The sequence below is a fragment of the Neofelis nebulosa genome, chromosome 12 (genome assembly GCF_028018385.1).
Source record: "Neofelis nebulosa isolate mNeoNeb1 chromosome 12, mNeoNeb1.pri, whole genome shotgun sequence".
NCBI lineage: Eukaryota > Metazoa > Chordata > Mammalia > Carnivora > Felidae > Neofelis > Neofelis nebulosa.
This window is the reverse complement of record NC_080793.1, coordinates 64,394,043-64,420,386: the sequence shown is the minus strand read 5'-3', so window position 1 is coordinate 64,420,386 and position 26,344 is coordinate 64,394,043. Positions and strand designations below refer to the sequence as shown.

Here is a 26,344-nt window from a genome sequence, read left to right as displayed (position 1 = left end):
ATTGCAGGGGACTTTAACACTCCACTTACAGAAATGGATAGATCATCTAGACACACAGTCAATAAAGAAACAAGAGCCCTGAATGATACACTGGATCAGATGGACTTGACAGATATATTTAGAACTCTGCATCCCAAAGCAACAGAATATACTTTATTCTCGAGTGCACATGGAACATTCTCCAACACAGATCACATACTGGGTCACAAAACAGCCCTTCATAAGTATACAAGAATTGAAATTATACCATGCATACTTTCAGACCACAATGCTATGAAGCTTGAAATCAACCACAGGAAAAAGTCTGGAAAACCTCCAAAAGCATGCAGGTTAAAGAACACCCTACTAAACAATGAATGGGTCAACCAGGCAATTAGAGAAGAAATTTAAAAATATATGGAAACAAACGAAAATGAAAATACAACAATCCAAACGCTTTGGGATGCAGCAAAGGCAGTCCTGAGAGGAAAATACATTGCAATCCACGCCTATCTCAAGAAACAAGAAAAATCCCAAATACAAAATCTAACAGCACACCTAAAGGAAATAGAAGCAGAGCAGCAAAGACACCCCAAACCCAGCAGAAGAAGAGAAATAATAAAGATCAGAGCAGAAATAAACAATATACAATCTAAAAAACCTGTAGAGCAGATCAATGAAACCAAGAGTTGGTTTTTTGAAAAAATAAACAAAATTGATAAACCTCTAGCCAGGCTTCTCAAAAAGAAAAGGGAGATGACCCCAATAGATAAAATCATGAATGAAAATGGAATTATTACAACCAATCCCTCAGAGGTACAAACAATTATCAGGGAATACTATGAAAAATTATAGGCCAACAAACTGGACAACCTGGAAGAAACTGGACAAATTCCTAAACACCCACACTCTTCCAAAACTCAATCAGGAGGAAATAGAAAGCTTGAACAGACCCATAACCAGCGAAGAAATTGAATCAATTATCAAAAATCTCCCAACAAATAAGAGTCCAGGACCACATGGCTTCCCAGGGGAGTTCTACCAGACGTTTAAAGGAGAGATAGGGGCACCTGGGTGGCTCAGTCGGTTAAACATCCGACTTCGGCTCAGGTCATGATCTCACGGTCCGTGAGTTCGAGCCCCGCGTCGGGCTCTGGGCCGATGGCTCAGAGACTGGTGCCTGCTTCCGATTCTGTGTCTCCCTCTCTCTCTGCCCCTCCCCCGTTCATGCTCTGTCTCTCTCTGTCTCAAAAATAAATAAAAGGTTAAAGCAGAGATAATACCTATCCTTCTCAAGCTATTCCAAGAAATAGAAAGGGAAGGAAAACTTCCAGACTCATTCTATGAAGCCAGTATTACTTTGATTCCTAACCAGAGACCCAGTAAAAAAACAGAACTACAGGCCAATATCCCTGATGAATATGGATGCAAAAATTCTCAATAAGATACTAGCAAATCGAATTCAACAGCATATAAAAAGAATTATTCACCATGATCAAGTGGGATTCATTCCTGGGATGCAGGGCTGGTTCAACATTTGCAAATCAATCAACGTGATACATCACATTAATAAAAGAAAAGAGAAGAACCATATGATCCTGTCAATCGATGCAGAAAAGGCCTCTGACAAAATTCAGCACCGTTTCTTAATAAAAACCCTTGAGAAAGTCGGGATAGAAGGAACATACTTAAACATCATAAAAGCCATTTATGAAAAGCCCACAGCTAACATCATCCTCAATGGGGAAAAACTGAGAGCTTTTTCCCTGAGATCAGGAACATGACAGGGATGCCCACTCTCACCGCTGTTGTTTAACATAGTGTTGGAAGTTCTAGCATCAGTCATCAGACAACAAAAGGAAATCAAAGGCATCAAAATGAGCAAAGATGAAGTCAAGCTTTCACTTTTTGCAGATGACATGATACTATACATGGAAAATCCGATAGACTCCACCAAAAGTCTGCTAGAACTGATACATGAATTCAGCAAAGTCGCAGGATACAAAATCAAAGTACAGAAAGCAGTTGCATTCTTTTTCAACATTTTTTTTTTTTTTATTTTTGGGACAGAGAGAGACAGAGCATGAACGGGGGAGGGGCAGAGAGAGAGGGAGACACAGAATCGGAAACAGGCTCCAGGCTCCGAGCCATCAGCCCAGAGCCTGACGCGGGGCTCGAACTCACGGACCGCGAGATCGTGACCTGGCTGAAGTCGGACGCTTAACCGACTGCGCCACCCAGGCGCCCCAGCAGTTGCATTCTTATACAATAACAATGAAGCAACAGGAAGACAAATAAAGAAACTGATCCCATTCACAATTGCATCAAGAAGCATAAAATACCTAGGAAAAAATCTAACCAAAGATGTAAAAGATCTGTATGCTGAAAACTATAGAAAGCTTATGAAGGTAATTGAAGAAGATATAAAGAAATGGAAAGACATTCCCTGCTCATGGGTTGGAAGAATAAATATTGTCAAAATGTCAATACTACCAAAAGCTATCTATACATTCAATGCAATCCCAATCAAAATTGCACCAGCATTCTTCTCGAAGGTAGAACAAGCAATCCTAAAATTTGTATGGAACCACAAAAGGCCCCGAATAGCCAAAGTAATTTTGAAGAAGAAGACCAAAGCAGGAGGCATCACAATCCCAGACTTTAGCCTCTACTACAAAGCTGTCATCATCAAGACAGCATGGTATTGGCACAAAAACAGACACATAGACCAATGGAATAGAATAGAAACCCCAGAACTAGACCCACAAACATATGGCCAACTCATCTTTGACAAAGCAGGAAAGAACATCCAATGGAAAAAAGACAGTCTCTTTAACAAATGGTGCTGGGAGAACTGGACAGCAACATGCAGAAGGTTGAAACTAGACCACTTTCTCACACCGTTCACAAAAATAAACTCAAAATGGATAAAGGACCTGAATGTGAGACAGGAAACCATCAAAACCTTAGAGGTGAAAGCAGGAAAAGACCTCTCTGACCTCAGCCATAGCAATCTCTTACTTGACACATCCCCAAAGGCAAGGGAATTAAAAGCAAAAATGAACCATTGGGATCTCATGAAGATAAAAAGCTTCTGCACAGCAAAGGAAACAACCAACAAAACTAAAAGGCAACCAACAGAATGGGAAAAGATATTTGCAACTGACATATCGGACAAAGGGCTAGTATCCAAAATCTCTAAAGAGCTCACCAAACTCCACACCTGAAAAACAAATAACCCAGTGAAGAAATGGGCAGAAAACATGAATAGACACTTCTCTGAAGAAGACATCCGGATGGCCAACAGGCACATGAAAAAAGATGCTCAACGTCACTCCTCATAAGGGAAATACAAATCAAAACCACACCCAGATATCACCTCACGCCAGTCAGAGTGGCCAAAGTGAACAAATCAGGAGACTATAGATGCTGGAGAGGATGTGGAGAAACAGCTCTCTTGCACTGTTGGTGGGAATGCAAATTGGTGCAGCCACTCTGGAAAACAGTGTGGAGGTTCCTCAAAAAATTAAAAATAGACCTACCCTATGACCCAGCAACAGCACTGCTAGGAATTTAGCCAAGGGATACAGGAGTACTGATGCATAGGGACACTTGTACCCCAATGTTTATAGCAGCACTCTCCACAATAGCCAAATTATGGAAAGAGCCTAAATGTCCATCAACTGATGAATGGATAAAGAAATGGTGGTTTATATACACAATGGAGTACTACGTGGCAATGAGAATGAATGAAATATGGCCCTTTGTAGCAAAATGGATGGAACTGGAGAGTGTGATGCTAAGTGAAACAAGCCATACAGAGAAAGACAGATACCATATGGTTTCACTCTTATGTGGATCCTGAGAAACTTGACAGAAACCCATGGGGGAAGGGAAGGGAAAAAAAAAAAAAAAAGAGGTTAGAGTGGGAGAGAGCCAAAGCATAAGAGACTCTTAAAAACTGAGAACAAACTGAGGGTTGATGGGGGGTGGGAGGGAGGGGAGGGTAGGTGATGGGTATTGAAGAGGGCATCTTTTGGGATGAGCACTGGGTGTTGTATGGAAACCAATTTGACAATAAATTTCATATATTGAAAAAAAAATCATTGCTTCACTATATATTAATTTGGATATAAATTTTAAAAAATAAATAAAGTTAAAAACAAAACAAACAAAATAAATAAATATTTAAAAAAATTAAAAAAAAAAAAGTAGTCTAGTGAACCCCTCCCGACCCAGCCTCAACAAATAGCACCATTTTTTTTTTTTTAAATGGAAAGGTTTCATTAAGCTCCCTGAAGTCAAGTACTGCAATTAGAAAAACTGCATTGTATAATTTTGCTTCCTGGTGCTTATCATTTTGCAGAGCTATATTTGCTTATAAAATTTAATTTTAATTTCCCCCTAGAATGCTGAACTTCCTGAAAGCAGACATTCTATATTTTGTTCATAATTACTTTTCTAGTACTTAGTTGAATGCTTGGCTAAGTGTTCAAACCACTCTAGGGAAATTAAAGGCTGTGCTATTAAACAGCTTGAGAATTGCACAGGTATCTACCAACTAGTGAGTATTAAGTAAATAGTTACGTTTTAAATACATTTCTTCAAGATCACATACTGTAATCTATCATGGAGGAGATACATTAGGAAATATAAATGAAGAATTTGTTTTAGTGACTTGATACACAATTTGTATAATACAGCTAAAGGAGTGCTGAGAAATTTATAGCACTAAATGTTTACTTTAGAAAAGAAAAAAAATGTCTCAAATCAATAGGGACGTCTGGGTGGCTCAGTTGGTTAAACATCTGACTTTGGCTCAGGTCATGATCTCATGGTTCATGGGTTTGAGCTCTGCATTGGGGTCTGTACTGACAGCTCAGAGCCTGGAGTCTGCTTCGGTTTCTGCATCTCCCTCTCTGCCCCTCCCCTGCTCGCACTCTGTCTTTCTCTCTCAAAAATAAACATTAAAAAAAAGTATGAGAGCACAATAAACCCAACTTCAGCAGAAGGAAAACTCAAGAGCAGAAATCAATGAAATTGGAAACAGAAAACAATTTTTTTTAAAAAAAAATTTTTTTTTCAACATTTTTAAATTTATTTTTGGGACAGAGAGAGACAGAGCATGAACGGGGGAGGGGCAGAGAGAGAGGGAGACACAGAATCGGAAACAGGCTCCAGGCTCCGAGCCATCAGCCCAGAGCCTGACGCGGGGCTCGAACTCACGGACCGCGAGATCGTGACCTGGCTGAAGTCGGACGCTTAACCGACTGCGCCACCCAGGCGCCCCCAGAAAACAATTTTTAAAAAATCCAGTAAGAGAAAGCTGCATGAAAAGAATAAAACTGACAAACTTCTAGAAACAATGAACAAGAAAAAATAAGACAAATGATCAATATGACATATAAAACAAGGGTATAAAAAAACAGAACCCACTGACACCAAAATTATAAAAGAATAATATCGTGAACTCTATGCACATAAATCTGACACATAAAATGGACTAATTGCTAGGAAAGCAAAAATAATATAATTAACCTAAAAGTGATAATTAAATTGTCCAATAACTATTAAAGAAACTGAATTTGTAATTTAAACACACAAAAAAATCTCCAGGACCAGATACTTTTGCTAAAGAATTCTACCAAACAGGTTGCAGACCCCGAGAGGCGGCCACTGGTCCAAGCACCATGGCCGCGGAGCGGACCTGGCCGCTACGAGGCTCTGGTGGCTGGAGCGTGCCTAGTCGGTGTGAGCCCAGCGCGAGGTCCCGGGCCCCGAGACGCTGGCTCAGGTAAATTTTTCCATAACCTTATGGAGAGAAAGGACTTTGAGACATGGCTTGATAACATTTGTTACATTTCTTTCTCTGACGGACTTGCAGAAAAAAATGGAACTCTGGATCACCTGATTAGTCTGAGTGGGGCAGTCCAGCTCAGGCATCTCTTCAATAACCTGGAGCCTCTCCTCAAGCGGGACTTGCTCAAACTCCTTCACCTGGAGCTCAGTTTTTGTTAAAATGGCTCGATCCCCAGACTTTACTCACATGCTGCCTTGTCTCTGAACAGTGGAATAAGGTGATAAGTGCCTGTACAGAGGTGTGGCAGACTGCATGTAAAAATTTGGGCTGGCAGATAGATGATTCTGCTCAGGACGCTTTGCACTGGAAGAAGGTTTATTTGAAGGCTATTTTGAGAATGAAGCAACTGGAGGACCATGAAACCTTTGAGACCTCATCATTAATTGGACACAGTGCCAGGGTGTATGCACTTACTACAAAGATGGACTTCTCTGTACAGGTGGTTTTGCAGAAGTGCAAAGTCAAGTCTCTTTTGCACAGCCCTGGAGACTACATACTCTTAAGTGTGGACAAATATGAGATCAAGATTTGGCCGATTGGGAGAGAAATTAACTGCAAATGCTTGAAGACATTGTCTGTCTCTGAGGAAAGGAGTATCTGCCTGCAGCCAAGACTTCATTTTGATGGCAAATACATTGTCTGTAGTCCCGCGCTGGGTCTCTACCAGTGGGACTTTGCCAGTTATGATATTCTCAGGGTCATCAAGACTCCTGAGATAGCAAACTTGGCCTTGCTTGGCTTTGGAGATACCTTTGCCCTGCTGTTTGACAACCGCTACCTGTATATCATGGACTTGAGGACAGAGAGCCTGATTAGCCGCTGGCCTCTGCCAGAGTATAGGAAATCAAAGAGAGGCTCAAGCTTCCTGGCGGGCGAAGCATCCTGGCTCAATGGACTAGATGGGCACAATGACATGGGCTTGGTCTTTGCCAACAGCATGCCTGACCACAGTATTCACCTGGTGTTGTGGAAGGAGCACGGCTGATGCCACGAGCTTACCATGGCTGACTGACTTTGGGTGCCCGGGCTGCAGGTTTTCAGTGCAACCTCTGTGGCACCCAGCTATACGAACCAAAGTTCTCACCTAATGGTATCATTGTGCAGTGCACAATCATTTATCCATGTTTGCCAGGGGGGCCAGGGCTCGGGGCGGGGGAGGGCTTGTTTTATTGACATACAGCGCAGCATGCTAGTGGGGGTATGCCACTGACTTCATTTGTACTTAGTTATGTTGGTCAGTATAAGAGGATGCATTTTGGGTTCATCTTTCTTGACTATTGGTTTTAAGTAAAGAAAGTTAAATGGCTCATTAATCTGCTAATTGGTTGCCTATAAAAACACATTCAGTCTATTAAATTAAAGCTTTTTACTATAAAAAAAAAAGAATTCTACCAAACATTTAAAGAAAAATAAACATAATTTTCACACAATCTCTTCCAGATAATAGAAAGGAGAGAACAATTTCAAACCAGTTTTATGAGGTCAACATTATCCTGATGTGAATACTAAGACAAAGACAGTATAAAACCATAGACCAATTTATCTCATGAATAGAGATGCAAAACTACTTTAAACACATTAGCAAACATGGGGCACCTGAGTGGCTCAGTCGGTTAGGCATCCAACTCTTGATGTGGACTCAGGTCATGATCTCATGGTTTTTGAGTTTGAGTCCCTGGTTGGGATCTGTGCCGACAGTGCAAAGCCTGCTTAGGATTCTCTCTCTCTGCCCCTCCCCCGGTTGCGCTCGCTCTCTCTGTCTCTCAAAATAAATAAACATTAAAAGAAATATTAGCAAACAGAATTTAGCAACAAAAAAAGAATTATATGACATGACCAAGTAAGGTTTATTCCAAGTATGCAAGGCTGATTCAGTATTTAAAAATCATTCAATGTAGTCTACCACATTAATGAGATAAATAAGAAAAACCATAAAATTATAGCAAATAGAGACAAAAATGTTTTTTGACAAAATTCAAAATCCATTCATAAGAAATACTCTCTGAAAACTGGAAATAGGAGAAATAAGAGAGCTTCTTCAAGTTGATGAAGAATGTAAAAGACCTCCTGCCAAATAATATAACCTGGTGAAAGACTGATGCTTTCCCTCTAAGACTGGAAACAAGGCAAATTACCACTGCTCTTACCACTCCTAAGAAAGTTCAGCAAGCTCTCAGCATAAAAGGACATATAAAAATATTCTATAAACTAACAACTGATAAGAAAACAAAGTAAAATACAATGCCGTTTACAATCCCTCAAAATAATCAAAAATTGATTACTGATTGAGGTATACATTGAATAAAACATGTACAGGACTTTTATACTGAAAACTATAAAACCCTGATAAAAGATATCAAAGATCTAAATAAGTATATATCATTTGTTTACGGATTGTAACACAGTACAGATATTAACTCTTATAAGAATTGGAAACTGATACATTAAATGTAATTGCCAGAGCAAGTAAGATTTTAAAAAACACAACATTATTCTAAATTTATATGTAAAGCTGAAGTAATCAGAAGAGATAAAACAATGTTGAAGAAGTATGATTTGGGAAGCATCACTTTACCTGATTTAGAAAACCCAGAAACTAACCAATGAAAATACAGCCAACTGATTTTTGACAAAGGAAAAAATTCAATGGAAGAAAGGTAATGGTACAGAACAAGTAGATATCCACAGGCAACAAAATGATCTCAGCGTAAACTTCACTATACAGGAATTAACTCAAAATGCACCATTAATGTAAATGTAAATGTAAAATGACCTCATTTTTTAAAATGGGGAGAAAACCTTTGGACCAAAAACTTGGTGAAGCATTCTTAGACACAACAACAAAACACTCTGATAAATAGGACTTCATCGAAATTAAAAATTTACACTCTGCTAAAGACTTTATGAAGAGGATGAGAAGACAAGGCACAGACTAGTATAAACATGTACAAATTATACATTTGACAAAAAACTTATATGTAGACTATATGAACTCACAAAATTCAATGGTAAAGCAACAACAACAACGTGAAGTAAGAGGAGGGAACACTTTCAAATTCATTTTATGAGGCCAGCATTACTCTGATACCAAAACCAGACAAGAACACCACAAGAAGGAGAATTACAGGCCCATATTCTAGATGAACATACATAGTCCTCAACAAAATATTAGCAAACTGAATTCAACAACACACTAAAAGGATCATATAGCATGATCAGGTAAAATTTATTCCAAAGATGCAAGGATGGTTCAATATTTGGAAATCAATCAATGAGATATACCATATTAACAAAATGAAGAATAAAAATCATGTGGTCATATCAATATGCAGAAAAAGTATCTGATAAAATTCAATGTCCATTTATGATAAAAAAATTCTCAACAAAATGAGTACAGAGGGAATGTATCTCAACATAGTGAAAGCCATATATAACAAGCCCAGAGCTAATATCATACTGAATGGTGAAAAGCTGAGTTTTTCCTCTAAGATCAGGAAAAAAGACGCCCACTCTCACTAATTTATTTAACATCCTATTGGAAGTCCTAGCCACAGCAATTAGGCAAGGAAAAGAAATAAAAGGCATCCAAATCAGTAAGGAAGTAAAACTGTCACTATTTGCAAATGACACATTATACATAGAAAACCCTAAAGACTCTACCAAAAAACTCTTTGAATACATGAATTCAGTAAAGTTGTAGGATATAAAAATCAAGATACAGAAAACTGGTGTGTTTCTATACACAAGCTATCAGAAGAAAAAAACAAAAACAATCCCAGTTATAATAAAAAAATAAAATACCTAGGAATATATTTAATCAAAGAGGTGAAAAACCTATACAGTGACAACTATAAGGCATTGATGAAAAAAATTAAAGAAGAGAAATAAATGGAAAGATATTCTGTGCTTATGGAGTGGAATAATTAATACTGTTAAAAAGTCCATACTACCCAAAGCAATCTGCAAATTCAATGTAATCCCTATCAAAATTCCAATGGCATTTTTCACTGAACTGGAAGAAACAATTCTAAAATTTGTATATAATCACAAAAGACCCCAAAGAGTCAAAGCAATCTTGAGAAAGATGCTAGGGGCATCACACTCCCTGATTTAAAACTGTATTACAAAGCTGTAGTAATCAAAATGGTATGGTATTGGCACAAAAACAGACACACAGAGCAATGAAATAGCCCAGAAATAAACCTATGCATATATAGCCTATCAACTCACTACAAAAGAGCCAAGAAATATACAATAGGGAAAGGGCAGTCTCTTAAATAGGTGTTGGAAAAACTGGACAGCCACATGTAAAACTATGAAACTGGACCATTATCTTAAACCATATACAAAAATTAACTCATAATGGATTAAAAACTTGAATTTAAGACCTAAAGCCATAGAACTCCTAGAAGGAAACAAAGGCTTGGTCCTTGACACTGGTCTTGGTGAGGACTTTTTTGGATTCAACATCAAAAGCATAAGCAAAAAAGCAAAAAATCAAATGGGACTACATAAAACAAAAGCTTCTGCACAATAAAGGTACCGTCAACAAAATGAAAAAAGCAACCTATTTGAATGGGAGAAAATACATGAAAACCATATATCTGATAAGGGATTAATATCCAAAATATATAAAGAACTCCTACAACTTAACAGCAAAAACCAAACAATTTATTTAAAATATGGGCAGAGGTGCCTGGGTGGCTCAGGCAGTTAAGTGTCTGACTTCAGCTCAGATCATGATCTCATGGTTTGTGAGTTCAAGCCCTGCATCGGGCTCTGTGCAGACAGCTCAGAGCCAGGAGCCTGCTGTGTCTCCTTCTCTCTCTGTCCCTACCCTGCTCACGCTCTGTCTCTTTCTCAAAAATGAATAAATATTAAAAAAATAAAAACAAAATAAAATAAAATATGGGCAGAGCAACTGAATGGATTTTTCCAAAGAGGACACATAGATGGCCAACAAATACATGAAAATGTGGTCAACATGATTAGTAATCAGGGAAATGAAAATCAAAATGAAATGAGTTATCACCTCACACTTGTTAGAATGGCTATTATCAAAAGGATAGGAAATAACAAGTGTTGGCGAGTATGGGGAGAAAAGGAAATCCTCATGCACTATTGATGGGAATGTAAATTGGTACAATCACAATGGAAAACAATATGGAGTTTCCTCAAAAATTAAAAGTAGAGCTACCATATGATTCAGCAATTCCACTTCTGAGTATCTGAAGAAAATGAAAACACTAACTAGAAGAGACATATTAACCCCCATGTTCACTTGGCATTATTTATGATAGCCAAGAAAATGGAAATAACCCAAGTGTCCACTGATAAGCAAATGGATAAGAAAATGTATTTATATATATTTGTACTTATTTATTTAGATGGAATTTTATTCAGCCCTAAAAAAGAATGAAATCTTGCTATCTGTGACAACATTAATGGATCTTGACAGCATTATGCTAAGTACAATAATTCAGACAGAGAAAGATGAACAGGATATGATCTCATATGTGGAATCTAAAAACAAAAATCAAGTGCACAGATACAGAGAATAGGTTGGTGGTTGTCACAGGCAGGGGGTAAAGGGGCTTGAAATAAGTGATGGGAATTAAAAGGTACAAATTTCTAATTATAAAATAAATAAATCATGAAAATGTAATCATAAAAAAAAGTGAAGAAGACTCCAGTGTAAGAGGGTAGACTAGGAGGTCTGAGCTGTTGTTTCCCAATAATGATCTAACAACTATCCATTGACGAAAATAGATCTGGATCAGCTCTAGAGTATAATTAACACATTGTAGCAACCTAGTAGAGTGCGAAACTGAGGACAGTGGCATAGAAAAGCACAGAAAACATCTTACATGTATTACCCCATGTTCTAGCATGGCACCCTTTGGTGCCAGGAGGAATTCCCTCAGCCATATTCCTTTGTTAGGGAAAAAGAAGAGCAGAAAGGACCTCCTTTGTTACCAACAACCTTAACAGTCCTCACTGTCACAAAAGACAGCTTGCAACCTTCTCCAATAAGGACACCTCTAGTCTTTGCCTATGCTGCCCAGAGTCCATGCTGTTGTAACCCTCTGGAGCAGGAGACACTACTGTGTTCCCTTTGGGGCTGGAGCCATGGCACCCTGGCAATACCAAACACATGCTTGAGTCCTGGACTTTGGTGCTGCCATTCTGTGTGTCTGCACCCTGGCACCAAAAGAGAGCCTCATGGCCATGATATCCATCAGTGGGGCAACGGAGACCAGGGGCAGTCCAACAGCCTTTGTCACCAGGACCCCAGAAGCTCTTGCTGCTGCTATAGCTGCAGCCTTCACTGCCAACAATCTCCAGTGCTGACTTCAGCTAATGGAGCTGCCCTAAGTCCACAGTATGCTGCCCACCCCTGCCAGGGATGCAGCTTCCACACACGACCCAACTAGCCCCCTCATACCCACCCTTAAGTAAAGGTCTTTCTTTACTGAATCCAGTCTGTAAGCTTAAAAGAAGTGAATGCTCCTACAAAGGACATCAGCACAAAACTACAAGGAACATGAGAAACAAAACAAACATGAGACTACCAAAAGAAAAAGAGAAATTTATAGTAACTCAACAAACATGAAACTACCAAAAAAAAAAAAAAAAAAAAGGAATAAATTTACAGTAACCCCAAAGATATGGAGATCTATGAACTGGCTGGCAAAGAATTAAAAATAATTGTTTTAAAAAAGATCAGCAAGCTAAAAAAGAACACAGATAGCTCAGTGAAACCAGGAAAATATTTCACGAACAAAATGAGAAGTTCAACAAAGAGAAATCATAAAAGTAAAAAATTTTTAAAAACCAACAAATTCTGAGGCTAAAGAACACAATGAATGTAATAGAGAATGTCAACAGCAGACTTCATCAAGAAGAAATAATCTGTAAATCTGAAGATAGGTCATTTGAAATTATCTAGTCAGAGAAGAAGAAGCAATGAAAAAAAGTGAAGAACACCTTTGGGATTTATGGGACAAAAGAACCAATACACACATTCTAGGAGTCCCAGGAGAAGAGAGAAAGAGACATAAGGTTTATTTAAAGAAATCATGACTAAAAAGGTCTCAAATCTAGGGAGGGAAATGGACATCCAGATTCATTAAGCTCCAAAAACCCTAAATAAGATCAACTTAAATAAGAGCACACCAAGTTACAATATCATCAAATTGTCAAAAGTCACAAAGAGATTTTTGAAAGCAGCAGGCAAAAAGTGACTCATCAAATAGAAGGTAAGACTATTAGTAGATTTCTCAGCAGGAACCCTGCAAGTTAGGAGAGAGTGGGATCATATATTCAAAAATACTAAAAGAAAAAGCCTTCCAACCAAGAATACCTTACCTGGCAAAATTATCCTTTACAAATGAAGAAGAGATTAAAATCTTTCCCAAACAAACAAAAACCAAGGGAGTTTATTACCACTAGATCTGCTTTACAAGAAACACTTAATCAGAGGAATTCTTCAAATCAAAATGAAAACACAGAAGTATATGAAAGCATAAAGCTCATTAATAAAAATAAATAGGCCAAACATAGAATATGATAACACTGTAATAGTGGTATGTAAATTACTTTTAACTAATTTAAAAATTTGTTAATGGATATATAGTATGAAGAGAATTCTGACAAGAACATAAATTGTGAGAGAAAGAGTAAAAGTAAAATTTTTATGTGCAACTGAGGTTAAGCTGTTATTAATTTAGAATAGATGGTTATAACTACAAGACATTTTATGCAATAGTCAAGCTAACTACCAACAAAACACCTATAATAGATACACAGAAGATAAAAAAAAAATCCAAGCAAATGACATAAAAAAATCTTTAAATAATAAAGACACCAAGACAAGAAAAAAAGGACAAAAAAAACCCCCCACAAAACAGACAGAAAACAATTTAACAACATGCCATAAGTCATCACCTATCAATAGTTAAATGTAAACAGATTAAACCCCCAATTGAAAAGGCATAGAATAGCTAAATGAATTAAACACACACACACACACACACACACACACACACACACACACACAGGACCTAGAGATAGGTTGTCTATAGGCAACTAAGTTTAGATTTAAGGCCACATATAGACTGAAAGAGAATGGATGGAAAAAGATATTTTATGTAAATAGCAACCAAAAGAAAGCAGAGTGGCTATACTTGTACCAACAAAATGGAAATAAAGTGAAAAACTCTCCAGAAACTAAGTCACTACATAATGATAAGAGGATCAATTTGACAGGAAGGTATCACAATTATATACACACCTAACATCAGAATGTATGCGCGCACACGCACGTATGGGCTTACCTCATTTTATTGTGCTTTGCTTTATTGCACTTTACTGATATTGCACCTTGCATAAATTGAAGGCTGGTGGCAACCCCGCACTGAGAAGTCTATTGGTGCCATTTTTTCAATAGTATTCACTCACTTTGTGTATCACATTTTGGTAATTCTCAAAATATTTCAAATGTTTTCATTAGGACTTCCAAGGAAGATGGCAGAGTAGGGGGACCCTAAGCTCACCTCACCCCATGGACACAACTAGATAACATTCACATTAATGTAAGTAACCCAGAAACAACTGAGGACTGGCAGAACAAACTCCACAACTAAGGGTAGAGAAGACGCCACATGGAAGAGGGTAGGAAGGCCAAAGATGCAGTCAGGAGCTAAATGGCCCATGGGACGGGAAGGATGCCAAGAGTGTAGAACAAGATGGGAAGGATGCCAAGAGCGTGGATGTCAAGAGAGAGAAACAGATGCATACTGCAGAGTCCACATGGGAACGATGAATCCCTGTAACATTTGGCTTTAAAAACTGAGGATCTGGGACACCTGGGTGGCTCAGTTGGTTGAGCATCCAACTTCGGCTCAGGTCATGATCTCACAGTTCATGGGTCTGAGCCCACATCAGGCTCATTGCTGTCAGTGTGGATTGTGCTTTGGAACCTCTGTTCCCCTCCTCCTACCCCTCCCCTACTCATTCTCTCTCTCTCCCTCTCTCCCTCTCCCCCTCCCCCACCCACTTCTCTCTCTCTCAAAAATTAATGTTAAAAAAACCCAGAGGAACCAAATCTCCTGAGTTCTTACAATCAATGGGATTTAACACCTAGAACTTTAAAAATCAGTAGCCTAATCTCCGGGAGAGCAGGGGGTTGAGAGGAAACTGAGTCCCCATCCTTAAAAACAGTCCAACAAAAACAGCACAACAAACAGTCCTGCAGTGATATCACACAGGAGCAGCAGTTTAAAAACAGCCTGGGGTATATAGGAGGGAATTTGTTTACTAATCTTGTAGCCTGTGCTAGAGGGACAGGGATCATTGGGAGACTTCCAGGAATAAAGGAGTTGGCAGGTGCCATTTCTCTCCTACCCCCCCAAAGCAACATGTGGGAACCAGCACAGTGCCAACATTCACTACCAAACTTGCTAATAGTGAACCCCCAGCCCCGTTTCCCTGTGGACTCACCCCCTCCAGCCAGCTCCAGCTCTCTTTCCACAGAAGACCCTTCCAAACCTTGTTAACACAGTGCATCCCACCCCCAACCTCTATCTCCTGCACTTCTGTGGCCAATATACTCTTGGCCAGAGCCCATCCAAAGCACTGCCACAACCCTGGCAGTGTGCAAGCAGCCACACAAGGGTCAGCAACACTCCACAGTGACTCCTGCCCCTGGGAGAGGGAAAGATAACCACATAAAATAGACTATGGCCCAGTGGGGGCAGACAGCTGGCCTGACTGCAGGCTCCACCCACCACAGAAAGCTTCTCAGGGGACAAAACAGGGAAAGTAACCTGCAGTTCAATGCTGCTGCATCTCTGGCAAATAGCTGGTCTGACTCACGTCAAGCCCAAGGCAGCCCGAGTGACCACTAATACCACCAGGACCACACCCTGTACACAACAGGCAGAGAGACATTGCAGACAACTGGACTGAAGGAAAGGTGGCTCAGCCACAACAGACAGCACAAGCAACACACATAGGAGACACCTTTGAAGCACCAGGTTCTACTGATCAAGGGACACTTCACTGCAGGACACTATAGAACCTCTTTTTCATAAGGCAATTACTTTCAAGAGCAGGAAATGCAGCTTACTTTCCTAATACAGAAGCAGACACAGAGAGTCAGGCAAAATAAGCAGAGGAATATGTCCCAAATGAGAGAACAGGACAAAAATCACAATGACATAAGCAAAATGGAGACAAATAATATGCCCAATAGAGAAATTAAAGTAATGGTCATAAAGATACTCACAGGACCTCAGGAAATCCTTAACAAAGAGACAGTAAACATAAAAAAGAACCAATCAGAGATGAAGAACTCAAAAAATGAAATTCAAAATACACTGGATGGAGGGGCGTCTGGGTGGCTCAGTCAGTAAGGGTCCAACTTTGGCTCAGGTCATGATCTCGCAGTTCGTGGGTTTGAGCCTCCCATCGGGCTTTGTGCTGACAGCTCAGAGCCTGGAGCCTGCTTTGGAGTCTGTGTCTCTCTCTCTTTCTCTGTGCCCCACCTCCCACTCATGCTCTGTCTCTCTCTCTCTCTCTCTCTCAAAAATAAATAAACATTAAAAAAATTTTTTTGTTCATACACTAGATGGAATGAATGGTAGCCTAGAGAAAGGAGAAGAATAGATCAATGACCTGGAAGACACAGTAATGGAAAGCAATCAAACTGAACAGTAAGAGAAAAAAAGTAATACAAAATGAAAATAGATTTAGGAAACTCAGCAACATCATCAAGCATAATAACAGAGAGAAAAGGTGGCAGAAATTTTGAAGAAATAGCTGAAAACTCCCCAAACCTGGGAAGAAAACAAAAATTCAGACCCAGGAGACACAGAAAGTCTTGAATAAAAGCAACCCAAATAGGTCCACACTAAGACACACAGTAATTAATGTGGCAAAAGTAGTAATAAAGAGAGAATTTCAATAGCAAGAGAAAAGAAACAGTCATATACAAGGTAAACCCCTTACGACTATCAGCTGAGTTTTCAGCAAGAAACTTTGTAGGCAACAAGGGAGTAGCATGATATATTTAATGTGCTGAAAGGAAAAAACTTGCAGCCAAGAATACTCTACCTAGCAAGGCTATCATTCAGAATAGAAGAGGAAACAAAGTTTCCAAGACAAACAAAAGCTAAAGGAATTCATGACCAATAATCAGCCTTGAAAGAAATGGGGCATTGGGTGGCTCAGTCAGTTAAAGTGTTTGACTCTTGATTTCAGCTCAGGTCATGATCTCATGGTTGTGGGATTGAGCCCCGCAGAGCCTGCTAGGAATGCTCTCTCTGCCCCTCCCCCACCTGCTTTCACTTTCTCTCAAAATAAACAAACAAACAAATAACAACAAAATGTTAAAGGAGACTCTTTATGTGGGGGGGAAAAAAAAAGACCCTAAGTAGGAGTAAGAAAAGTAGGAAGCACAATGGGCATTAAGGAGGACACTTGTTGGGATGAGCACTGGGTATTATATGTAAGTGATGAATCACTAAATTCTACTCCTGAAATCATTATTACACTATATGTTAACTAACTTGTATTTAAATAAAAAAAAAAAAAGAAAAGTAGGAAGCACAAGAGCAGTAAAAATAAATGTACCTATAAAAATCAGTCAAGGGACTCACAAAATAAAAGGATGTAAAATGTGACACACACCTAAAATGGGGTGGAGGGAAGTAAAGAATGGGTTCAAACTTAAGTGACCATCAACTTAATATAAAATGATATATGCAAAGGATCTTACATACAAATTGAATGGTAACCACAAACCAGAAATCAGTAATAGATACACAAAAAATAAAAAGCAAGGAATCCCAGTACATCACTAAAGAAGCAAGCAAGCAGCAATAATTACACTGAACGTACATGGACTAAATGCTCCTATCAAAGACATGGGTTGACAGAATGCATAAAAAAGCAGGACCCATCAATATGCTGCCTACAAGACACTTATTTCAGACCTAAAGACACATGCAGATTGAAAATGAAGGGATGGAGAAGTATCTATCATGCAAATGGATGTGAAAAGAAAGATAGGGTAGCAATATTTATATTGGACAAAATAGACTTTATTTATTTAATAAATAGTCAATATATGCTATTTTATTTTTTTAGCTTTTTTAAAATTATAGTTAGTTAACATACAATCTAATATTAGTTTCAGATATATAATATACACCTGGATTCAACACTTCCATATACCACCTAGTGTTCATCACAAGAAGTACACTCCTTAATCCCCATCACCTATTTAATCCATCCCCCACATCCACTTCTGTTCTGGTAACCAGTGACAAAATACACTTTGAAACAGAGACTGCAACAAGGACACTATTTAATTGTGAAGGGAACAATCCAATAAGAAGATATAACAATTTTAAATACTTATGCACCCAATATTGAAGCACCCAAACACATAAAGCAGTTAATAATAACATAGAAAGAACTTCTACAACTCAACACACACACACACACACAGAAATAATAATCCAGTTAAAAATGGGCAGATGAGGGGCGCCTGGGTGGCGCAGTCGGTTGGGCGTCCGACTTCAGCCAGGTCACGATCTCACGGTCCGTGAGTTCGAGCCCCGCGTCAGGCTCTGGGCTGATGGCTCAGAGCCTGGAGCCTGTTTCCGATTCTGTGTCTCCCTCTCTCTCTGTCCCTCCCCCGTTCATGCTCTGTCTCTCTCTGTCCCAAAAAAAAAATAAAATAAACGTTGAAAAAAAAAAAAAAAAAAAGTAGACAGTCCTACATATTAAAAAAATAAAAAAAATAAAAAAAATAAAAATAAAAATGGGCAGATGAGGGGCGCCTGGGTGGCGCAGTCGGTTGAGCGTCCGACTTCAGCCAGGTCACGATCTCGCGGTCCGTGAGTTCGAGCCCCGCGTCAGGCTCTGGGCTGATGGCTCGGAGCCTGGAGCCTGTTTCCGATTCTGTGTCTCCCTCTTTCTCTGCCCCTCCCCCGTTCATGCTCTGTCTCTCTCTGTCCCAAAAATAAATTGAAAACGTTGAAAAAAAAAAAATTAAAAAAAAAAAAAAATGGGCAGATGACATGAATGGACATTTCTTTACAGAGGACATACAAATGGCCAACAGCAAATGGAAAGATGCTCAACATCACTCATCATCAGGGAAATGTAAATCAAAACCACAATGAGACATCACCTCACACCTATCAGAATGGCTAAATCAAAAACACAAGAAACAATGGATATGGAGCAAAGGAACCTTTGTGCACTGTTGGTAGCAATGTAAACTAGTATAGCTGTTGAAAACAGTATGGAGGTTACTCAAAAAAAAAAAAAAAAAAAAAAAAAAAGAATTACCATATGATCAAGTAATTCCACCCAGTAGTGGAAGAAGTGCCCTATGTTTAGGGCAGCATTATTTACAATAGCCCAGACATAGAGGCACCCCAAGTGTCCACAAATTGATGAATGGATAAAGAAGGTATGGTATATACATACAATGGAATATCACTCAGCCTTAAAAAAGAATGAAATCCTGCCATTTGCAACAACACACATGGAACTAACTAGATGGTATAATGCTAATAAATGAAATAAGTCAATCAGAAAAAGACAAATACCATGTGATTTCACTAATATATGAAATTTAAGGAAAAAAAACCACAAATGAACAAGAAAAAAAGAAAAAACAAAAAACAGATTCTCAATTATAGAGAACAAACTGATGGTTAGGAGAGGGGAGGTGGGTAGAGGGACGTATGGGTGAAATAGGTAAAGGGGATTAAGAGTACACTTATCTTGACGAGCACTGAGTAATGTACAGAATTGCTGAATTATTACATTGTACTCCTGAAACTAATAGAACACTGTATATTAACTATACTGGAATTAAAATTAAAAAAAATCTTTCATTATTATTATTTTTGTTAATGGCAATCTGTTATCAGTGATAATGACTTCCTGAAAGCTCAGATGATGATTAGCAGTTTTTCAGCGACAGTTTTTTTTTTAAGTAAGACATGTACATTGTTTTTTAGACATAATGCTATTACATACTTAATAGACTACAGTATAGCGTAAACATAACTTTTATAATGCATTGTGAACCCAAAAAGTTCATTTGACTTGCTGTATTGTAGTATTCATTACATTGTGATGGTCTGGAATTGAACCTGCAAAATCTCTGAGGTATGTCCAAATAGATCTAAAGAGAGAAGCTGAGAGCAATTTTCATTGCTTCATTACTGAAGTAGGTAACTTCAGTACTTTACTTACAATAATGGGTAATGAATCTAGACATAAAAATAAATAAAGAAACAGCTGACTTGAACAACATGATAGATCAACTGGATCTAGCAGACATATACAAAACTTTCCATCCATCAAAAGAAAACACATTTTCTCCAGTATACACATTACTGTCCCGGATAAATCTTATGTTAGGTCACAAAACAAATCTTAAATTTAAGAAGACTGAAATCATTCTGAGTATCTTTTCTGAACTATAAATCAACACAGCAAGAAAACAGGAAAAATCACAAAAATGTGGAAACTAAACAACAAAGTTGAATAAACACTGGGTCAGAAAGGAAAAGTAACGTACAAAGTATCTTGAATCAAGTAAAAGCAAAAACCCAATGTACTGAAAGTTACGAGATACAGCACAAGCAGTATTAGAGGAAGTTTATAGCAATAATGCCTACATTAAAAAATTTAAAAAATCAAATAAACAAGTTTACATCTTAAGGAACTAGAAAAAGAAGAACCGAACCAAGAAGGTAGGAAATAATACAGGTTAGAGAAGAAATAAATGTAACAGAGAAGAGAATACAAAAATGAGCAAAATTAACAGTTGGTGTTTTGAAAAAATAAACAAAATGAACAAGCCCCTTTTAGACTAAAAAAAGACAAGACTCAAAATAAAAAATGAAAAGAGATATTACAACAGATTCTTCACAAATAAAAAGGATTATAAAGGATTAATATGAACAACTATACAAACAAATTCACCTAGAAGAAATGGATAAATTCCTAAAAATATACAAGATGGATAAAGAAGAAACAGAGGGGCACCTAGGTGGCTCAGTTGGTTAAGCATCTGATTCTTCATTTTACAGTTGTGAGATCAAGCCCTGTGTCAGGCTCTGCACTGGGCGTGGAGCCAGCTTAAGATCCTCTCTCTCTCTCTCTCTCTCTCTCTCTCTCTCTCTCTCTCTCTGCCCCTTCCCCCTCTTGTGCGTGCATGAGCACATGCGCACTCTCTCTCAAAGAAAAAAAAAAAGGAAGAAGAAGAAAGAGAAAGCTTAAACAGACTAATGACAAATAAGGAGATTGAATCAGTAATCAAAAATCTCCTGACAAAGAAAAGTCTGGGGTGACATGGCTCAACAACCGAATTCTACCAGACATTTAAAGAATACCAATCTTTCTTGAACTCTTTCAAAAAATGTAAAAAAGAACATTTCCAAACTCATTTTGTGAGACCACCATCACCACGATTGTAAATCCAAAGAAAGACATCACAAGAAAAGAAAACTATAGGCTAATATCCTTGATGAACACAGATTCAAAAATTCTTAAAGACCAGCAAACTGAATTTAATAGCACATTTAAAAGGATCTTATATCATTAACAAGTAGGATTTATCCCTGGGACACAAGGTTGTTTACATGCAAATCAATTTATGTAATACACCATACAAAGAAATGAAAGGAAAAAAACCATATTAGCATATCAAAAGACAGAGAAAAAGCATTTGACAAAGCTCAATATTCATTCATGATTAAAATTCTCAACAAAATAGGTATAGAAGTAAATTTCCTCAATACAATAAAGGCATATATGAAAAGCCCACAGCTAACATCACAATCAATGGGGGAATACTGAAAGCTTTCCCTGTAAGATCCAGTAGAAGGCAAGGGTGCCCACCATTACCACTTCTATTCAACATACTATTGGAAATGTTATCCAAGGCAATTAGACAAGAAAAAGAAATAAAAGGTATCTAAAACTGAAGGGAAAAAGTAAAATTATGTTTGCAGATGACATGATTCTATAGGTAGAAAACCCTAAAGACTCAACTAAAAAAAAAAAAAAAAAACTGTTAGGGCGCCAGGGTGGCTCAGTTGGTTAAGTGGCCAACTCTTGATTTCAGTTCAGGTAATGATCTCACTGTTTGTGAATTTGAGCCCCAAGTCGGGCTCTGTGCTGACAGCATGGAGCCTGCTTGGTATTCTCTCTCTCCCTCTCTCTCTCTGCCCCTACCCTGCTTGTGCTCAAACTCTCTCAAAAATAAATAAACATTAAAAAATAAAAATTAAAATAAAAATTAAAAACCTATTAAAACTAAAAAATTTAGTACCATTGGAGGGTTCAAAATCAACATAGTTTCTATATATGAACAATGAATTATCTGAAAAGAAAATTTAAAAATACTTAGGAATAAACTTAACCAAAGAGCTGAAAGACTTGTATACTAAATATTATAAAACATTGATGGAAAAAAAAGAAGATACAGATGTATGGAAAAACATTCCATATTCATGGATTGAAGAATTAGTACTGTTAAAATGTCCCTAGTATCCAAAGTGATCTACAGATTCAATGTAATTCCTATCAAAATCCCAATGGTATTCTTTGCAGAAGTACAAAAAAAATCCTAAAATTCATACATAACCACAAAGACCCTGGACAGCCATAGCAACCTTGAGAAAGAACAATGTTGGAAGCTTATGATAGGAAAAGCTAGGATTCAGTAGGCAGAGAGAGAAAGGTTGGGACCGGAGGTCCCTGGGTGGGGAAAAACACATATTTTAGAACAATGCTGGGAGTGTCTGACCACAGCAAATCCCCTTGGCATAAGGCTCCTCCTAAGAATGTAAGAGACACCACTTACTCCCCTCAGGTTTCCCTCAGGAATTTGATAAAAGACCTAACTAAAAATAAGTAGACCATAAAACACATGACCCACAAGGAATGATATGGCCACACACCCCTCATACAATGGAACTGAGTCAGTCAGGAATGGACAACTCAGCATCTAAAGCTATCAAGCTAATAATGGTAGAACCTGAGAATGATTAAGGGGGAAGGAAGTGGGTGGGGGGGCACCACTAGAACCTTATAAAACAAAGTCCATTGCCTAAAGTCTGTGGGCATTCAAAAGTGAATGTAAACAGCTTTCATACTATTCTTCCTTTCTGCTCTTATACTCTAATAAACTTTTGCTTGCTGCTCATTTTGTGTATACCTCTTCATTCCTGAAGTGGCGAGATAACAAACCCCGTGTAATGAAGTAAAAAATCCTGCAAAAGCATCACACTTCCAAACTTCAACATATGCTACACAAAACTAGAATAATGAAAACAGTATGGTACTGGCATAAAAACAGGCATTTAGACCAATGCAGTAGTACAGAGGACACAGGAATATATCCATACGTCTATAGTTAATTGGTCTTAAACATGGTATCAAGAACACACAATGGAAATAGAACAGTTTCTTCAATAAATGGTACTGGGAAAACTGGATATCCAGAAGCAGAAGAATGAAAATGGACTCTTAAACTACATAAAAAAGTAAACTCAAAATGGATTAAAGACTTAAACGTAAGACCAGAAAATCCTAAAACTCCCTAGAAGAAAACATTGAGAGGAAGCTCCTTGACATCAGTGTTGGCAATTGTTTATTGGATATGATACCAGAAGCACAGGCAACAAAAATTACAAGTGAGACTACTTCAAACTAAAAAAGCCTCTGGACAGTAAAGGAAACAAGGTGAAAAGGCAATTTATACTACAGAAAAGAGGCTACAATGATATATTACTTATACCTCATTATATCATTGTATCATTTATACTTCAGCAAAAGTGATTAACATTTTAAAAATAAAAACCAGAATACCTAGTTGAAAGAGAGTCACATGGTAAGGTCTGCTTACCCACTGAGACCAGGTGGCTGTAGTTCTCCAGCATCACATCTCTGTACAGGGTCCTCTGAGCAGAGTCCATTTGCTGCCACTCCTCCTGGGTGAACTCCACAGTTATGTCCTTGAATGACACTGATGCCTGTTAACAGCACAATTCTAATAAATCTGTCCAGAATCAGGGACATGGAAAAAACTTTTGGAAACTAAGTCTTACTATGTTTACTGTTTTAGAGTTTAAAACAAAATGCTATAAAGGATATAACTATCATGGCCCTAACTCTGTCTTATACTTTGGGGACATGCACATGATTAGTAAAAAAAATATATATATTCTCGTGCTTGGATTTATTTATATTTACTTTTTTTTTAAAGTTTATTTTGAGAGAGAGAGAGAGAAAGAACATGTGCACGAACATGGGGAGGGGCAGAAAGAGAGAGGGGGAAAGAAGGAATCTCAAGCAGGCTCCGTGCTGTCAGCATAGAGCATTACATAGGGTTCGAACTCACAAACCAAGAGATCATGACCTAAGCCGAAATCAAGAATCGGACACTTAACTGATTGAGCCACCAACACTCCCCTACTTATATTTACTTTTAATTTACATACATATATTGTCACTTAATATAATAAGAAAGCTTAATGTCTTTTTTTTTTCAGGTAAAGTTATTACAAATAGGATTCCTGTATACATTTCCCCTACACAAACAGATTACACTGAGCACTCTGTAGATTATACACATCCCAACCTGGAGATCTGTCCGGGGGTAATAGAGAACCAATGAAGAGATACATGTAAGACTGGGGGAGTATTTACCCACCACCAGACTCATATTTCAGGAGCAATGCTTTAGAACAGGATTCCTTCAACCCAGCACTACCAACAATGTGGACTAGATAATGCTATTTTTGTGGAAGACTGTCCTGTATGTTTTAGGATGTTTATCAATATCCCTATCTTCTACTGATTAGATGCCTGCCACATGCCCAGTTGTGACCATCAAAAATATCTCCAAACATTGCCAAATGTCTTCTGGGGAGCAAAATTGACTCCAGTTAGGAATCACTGATCTATATTAACAGTGGACAATGTCTTAAACAGCAAAACAAAAGACCCAATTTAAGACATAAATTATACTCAGGCATGATGAAAAATGGGAAACTAATCCCTACAAGAAACAAAACCTGGTCATTATTTTCCTGTGCAACTATAAACAGAGATGCTACACAAGCAACTGGGTATATTGATGTCATATGCAGAGACTGGAAGAACAATTAAGGATCAGAGGTTGGCTCATGGTGAGGCAGATGTTCTTCATTTGTACTCAAAACACCTGTGGAACATACAGATGGAATTATTTATTTTATTGCTGGTTGCATGATTTTGGAACAGAGAGAGGTCTAAAATGAAAATGAAGATTTTAAATATGATAACTGAAGTCATCAGAGAAAAAGGAATGGCTCAAAAAGAACAGAGAAACAGGAAAGAAAAGGACCAAGTAAGGAATTCAAGGAAATACCAAAATTTAAGAGGCAGGTAGAAAAAGAAAGGCCATGAAGGCTGAGAAAGAATTCTGAAATGGCAGAAGGAGAAATTGGAAAGACTAGAGTACTAGAAATTAAGAGAAAAGAGAATTATAAGCATGATTCCTCTAGTTCAAGGAATAGACTGAGTACATCCCTGCCTTCAAACCACAGTCAGGTAAAATACAAAACCTACTATCAAAGCATGACAAAAGAGAAACACAGAGAAATACCCCAGCAGAAGGCCTGAAAATCTTAACAAATTCTGGAAGACAGTGGGTAAGATGGTATTAGATAAGCAAAACAGGACAATGCTGGTCACAATCTAATACAAACATAGAAGTGGGCAGAAGTAGCAGGGAAATGATAAGAGTGTGAAAAGACATCCAAGATGACCTAGAACCAAGTGTGTAATAGGAAGAATAATTAACAGAGTAAATTTCTTATTTGAATACAGGTGACGTCATTCAAATGAGTGAAAAAAGACCATACAAAAAAAATGTCACAGGGTAACTAGATGGCCATCTGGGAAAAGACTAATCTATACCTTGTACCACACAGCAGGATAAAAATTAAAATGGGGGGTGCATGGGTGGCTCAGTCAGTTAAACATCCAACTTCGGCTCAGGTCACAATCTCATGGTTCGTGAGTTCGAGGCCCACATCGGGCCCTCTGCTGTCAGCACAGAGCCTGCTTCAGATCCTCTGTCCCCTCTCTCTGCCCCTCCCCAGCTCATGCGCATGCCCTCTCTCTCTCAAAAATAAATAAAACATTAAAAAAAATTAAAATGTATTCAAGATCTAAATGTAAAAAATTAATTCCAGAGTACTACACAGAACAATTATTTTACAATGTTAGAGTGGGAAATACCCAACTATGACTGAAAATCTAGGAATCATAAATGAAAAAAAATGCTAAATTTGACATAAAAATCAAAGGCCTTTATGACAAAAAAAAAAATGAGCAAGGCAAAACTGCAAAAAACTTCAGGAAAATTGTGCAATTTATATTACAGAAAAGACGCTATAATGACATACTGGATACAGTAAT

General features: G+C 38.0%; 2 protein-coding genes across 2 annotated transcripts in view; one reads left to right on the top strand and one right to left on the bottom strand.

Annotated features, from left to right (window-relative positions):
- The window catches only part of ZNF782 (zinc finger protein 782), an 81,166-nt gene that overhangs the window by 50,132 nt on the left and 4,690 nt on the right, over nt 1-26,344 (bottom strand). Inside the window, exon 3 of the mRNA XM_058695443.1 lies at nt 23,784-23,910. Coding sequence (XP_058551426.1) covers nt 23,784-23,910 — 127 coding nt within the window. The remainder of the gene's footprint in view (nt 1-23,783; nt 23,911-26,344) is intronic.
- On the top strand, nt 5,680-6,833 carry LOC131491925 (F-box/WD repeat-containing protein 2-like). Its single transcript, XM_058695446.1, is given in 2 exon segments — nt 5,680-5,989; nt 5,992-6,833. Coding segments are annotated over 2 exon segments (1,029 nt in total). The 5' UTR covers nt 5,680-5,793; the 3' UTR covers nt 6,825-6,833.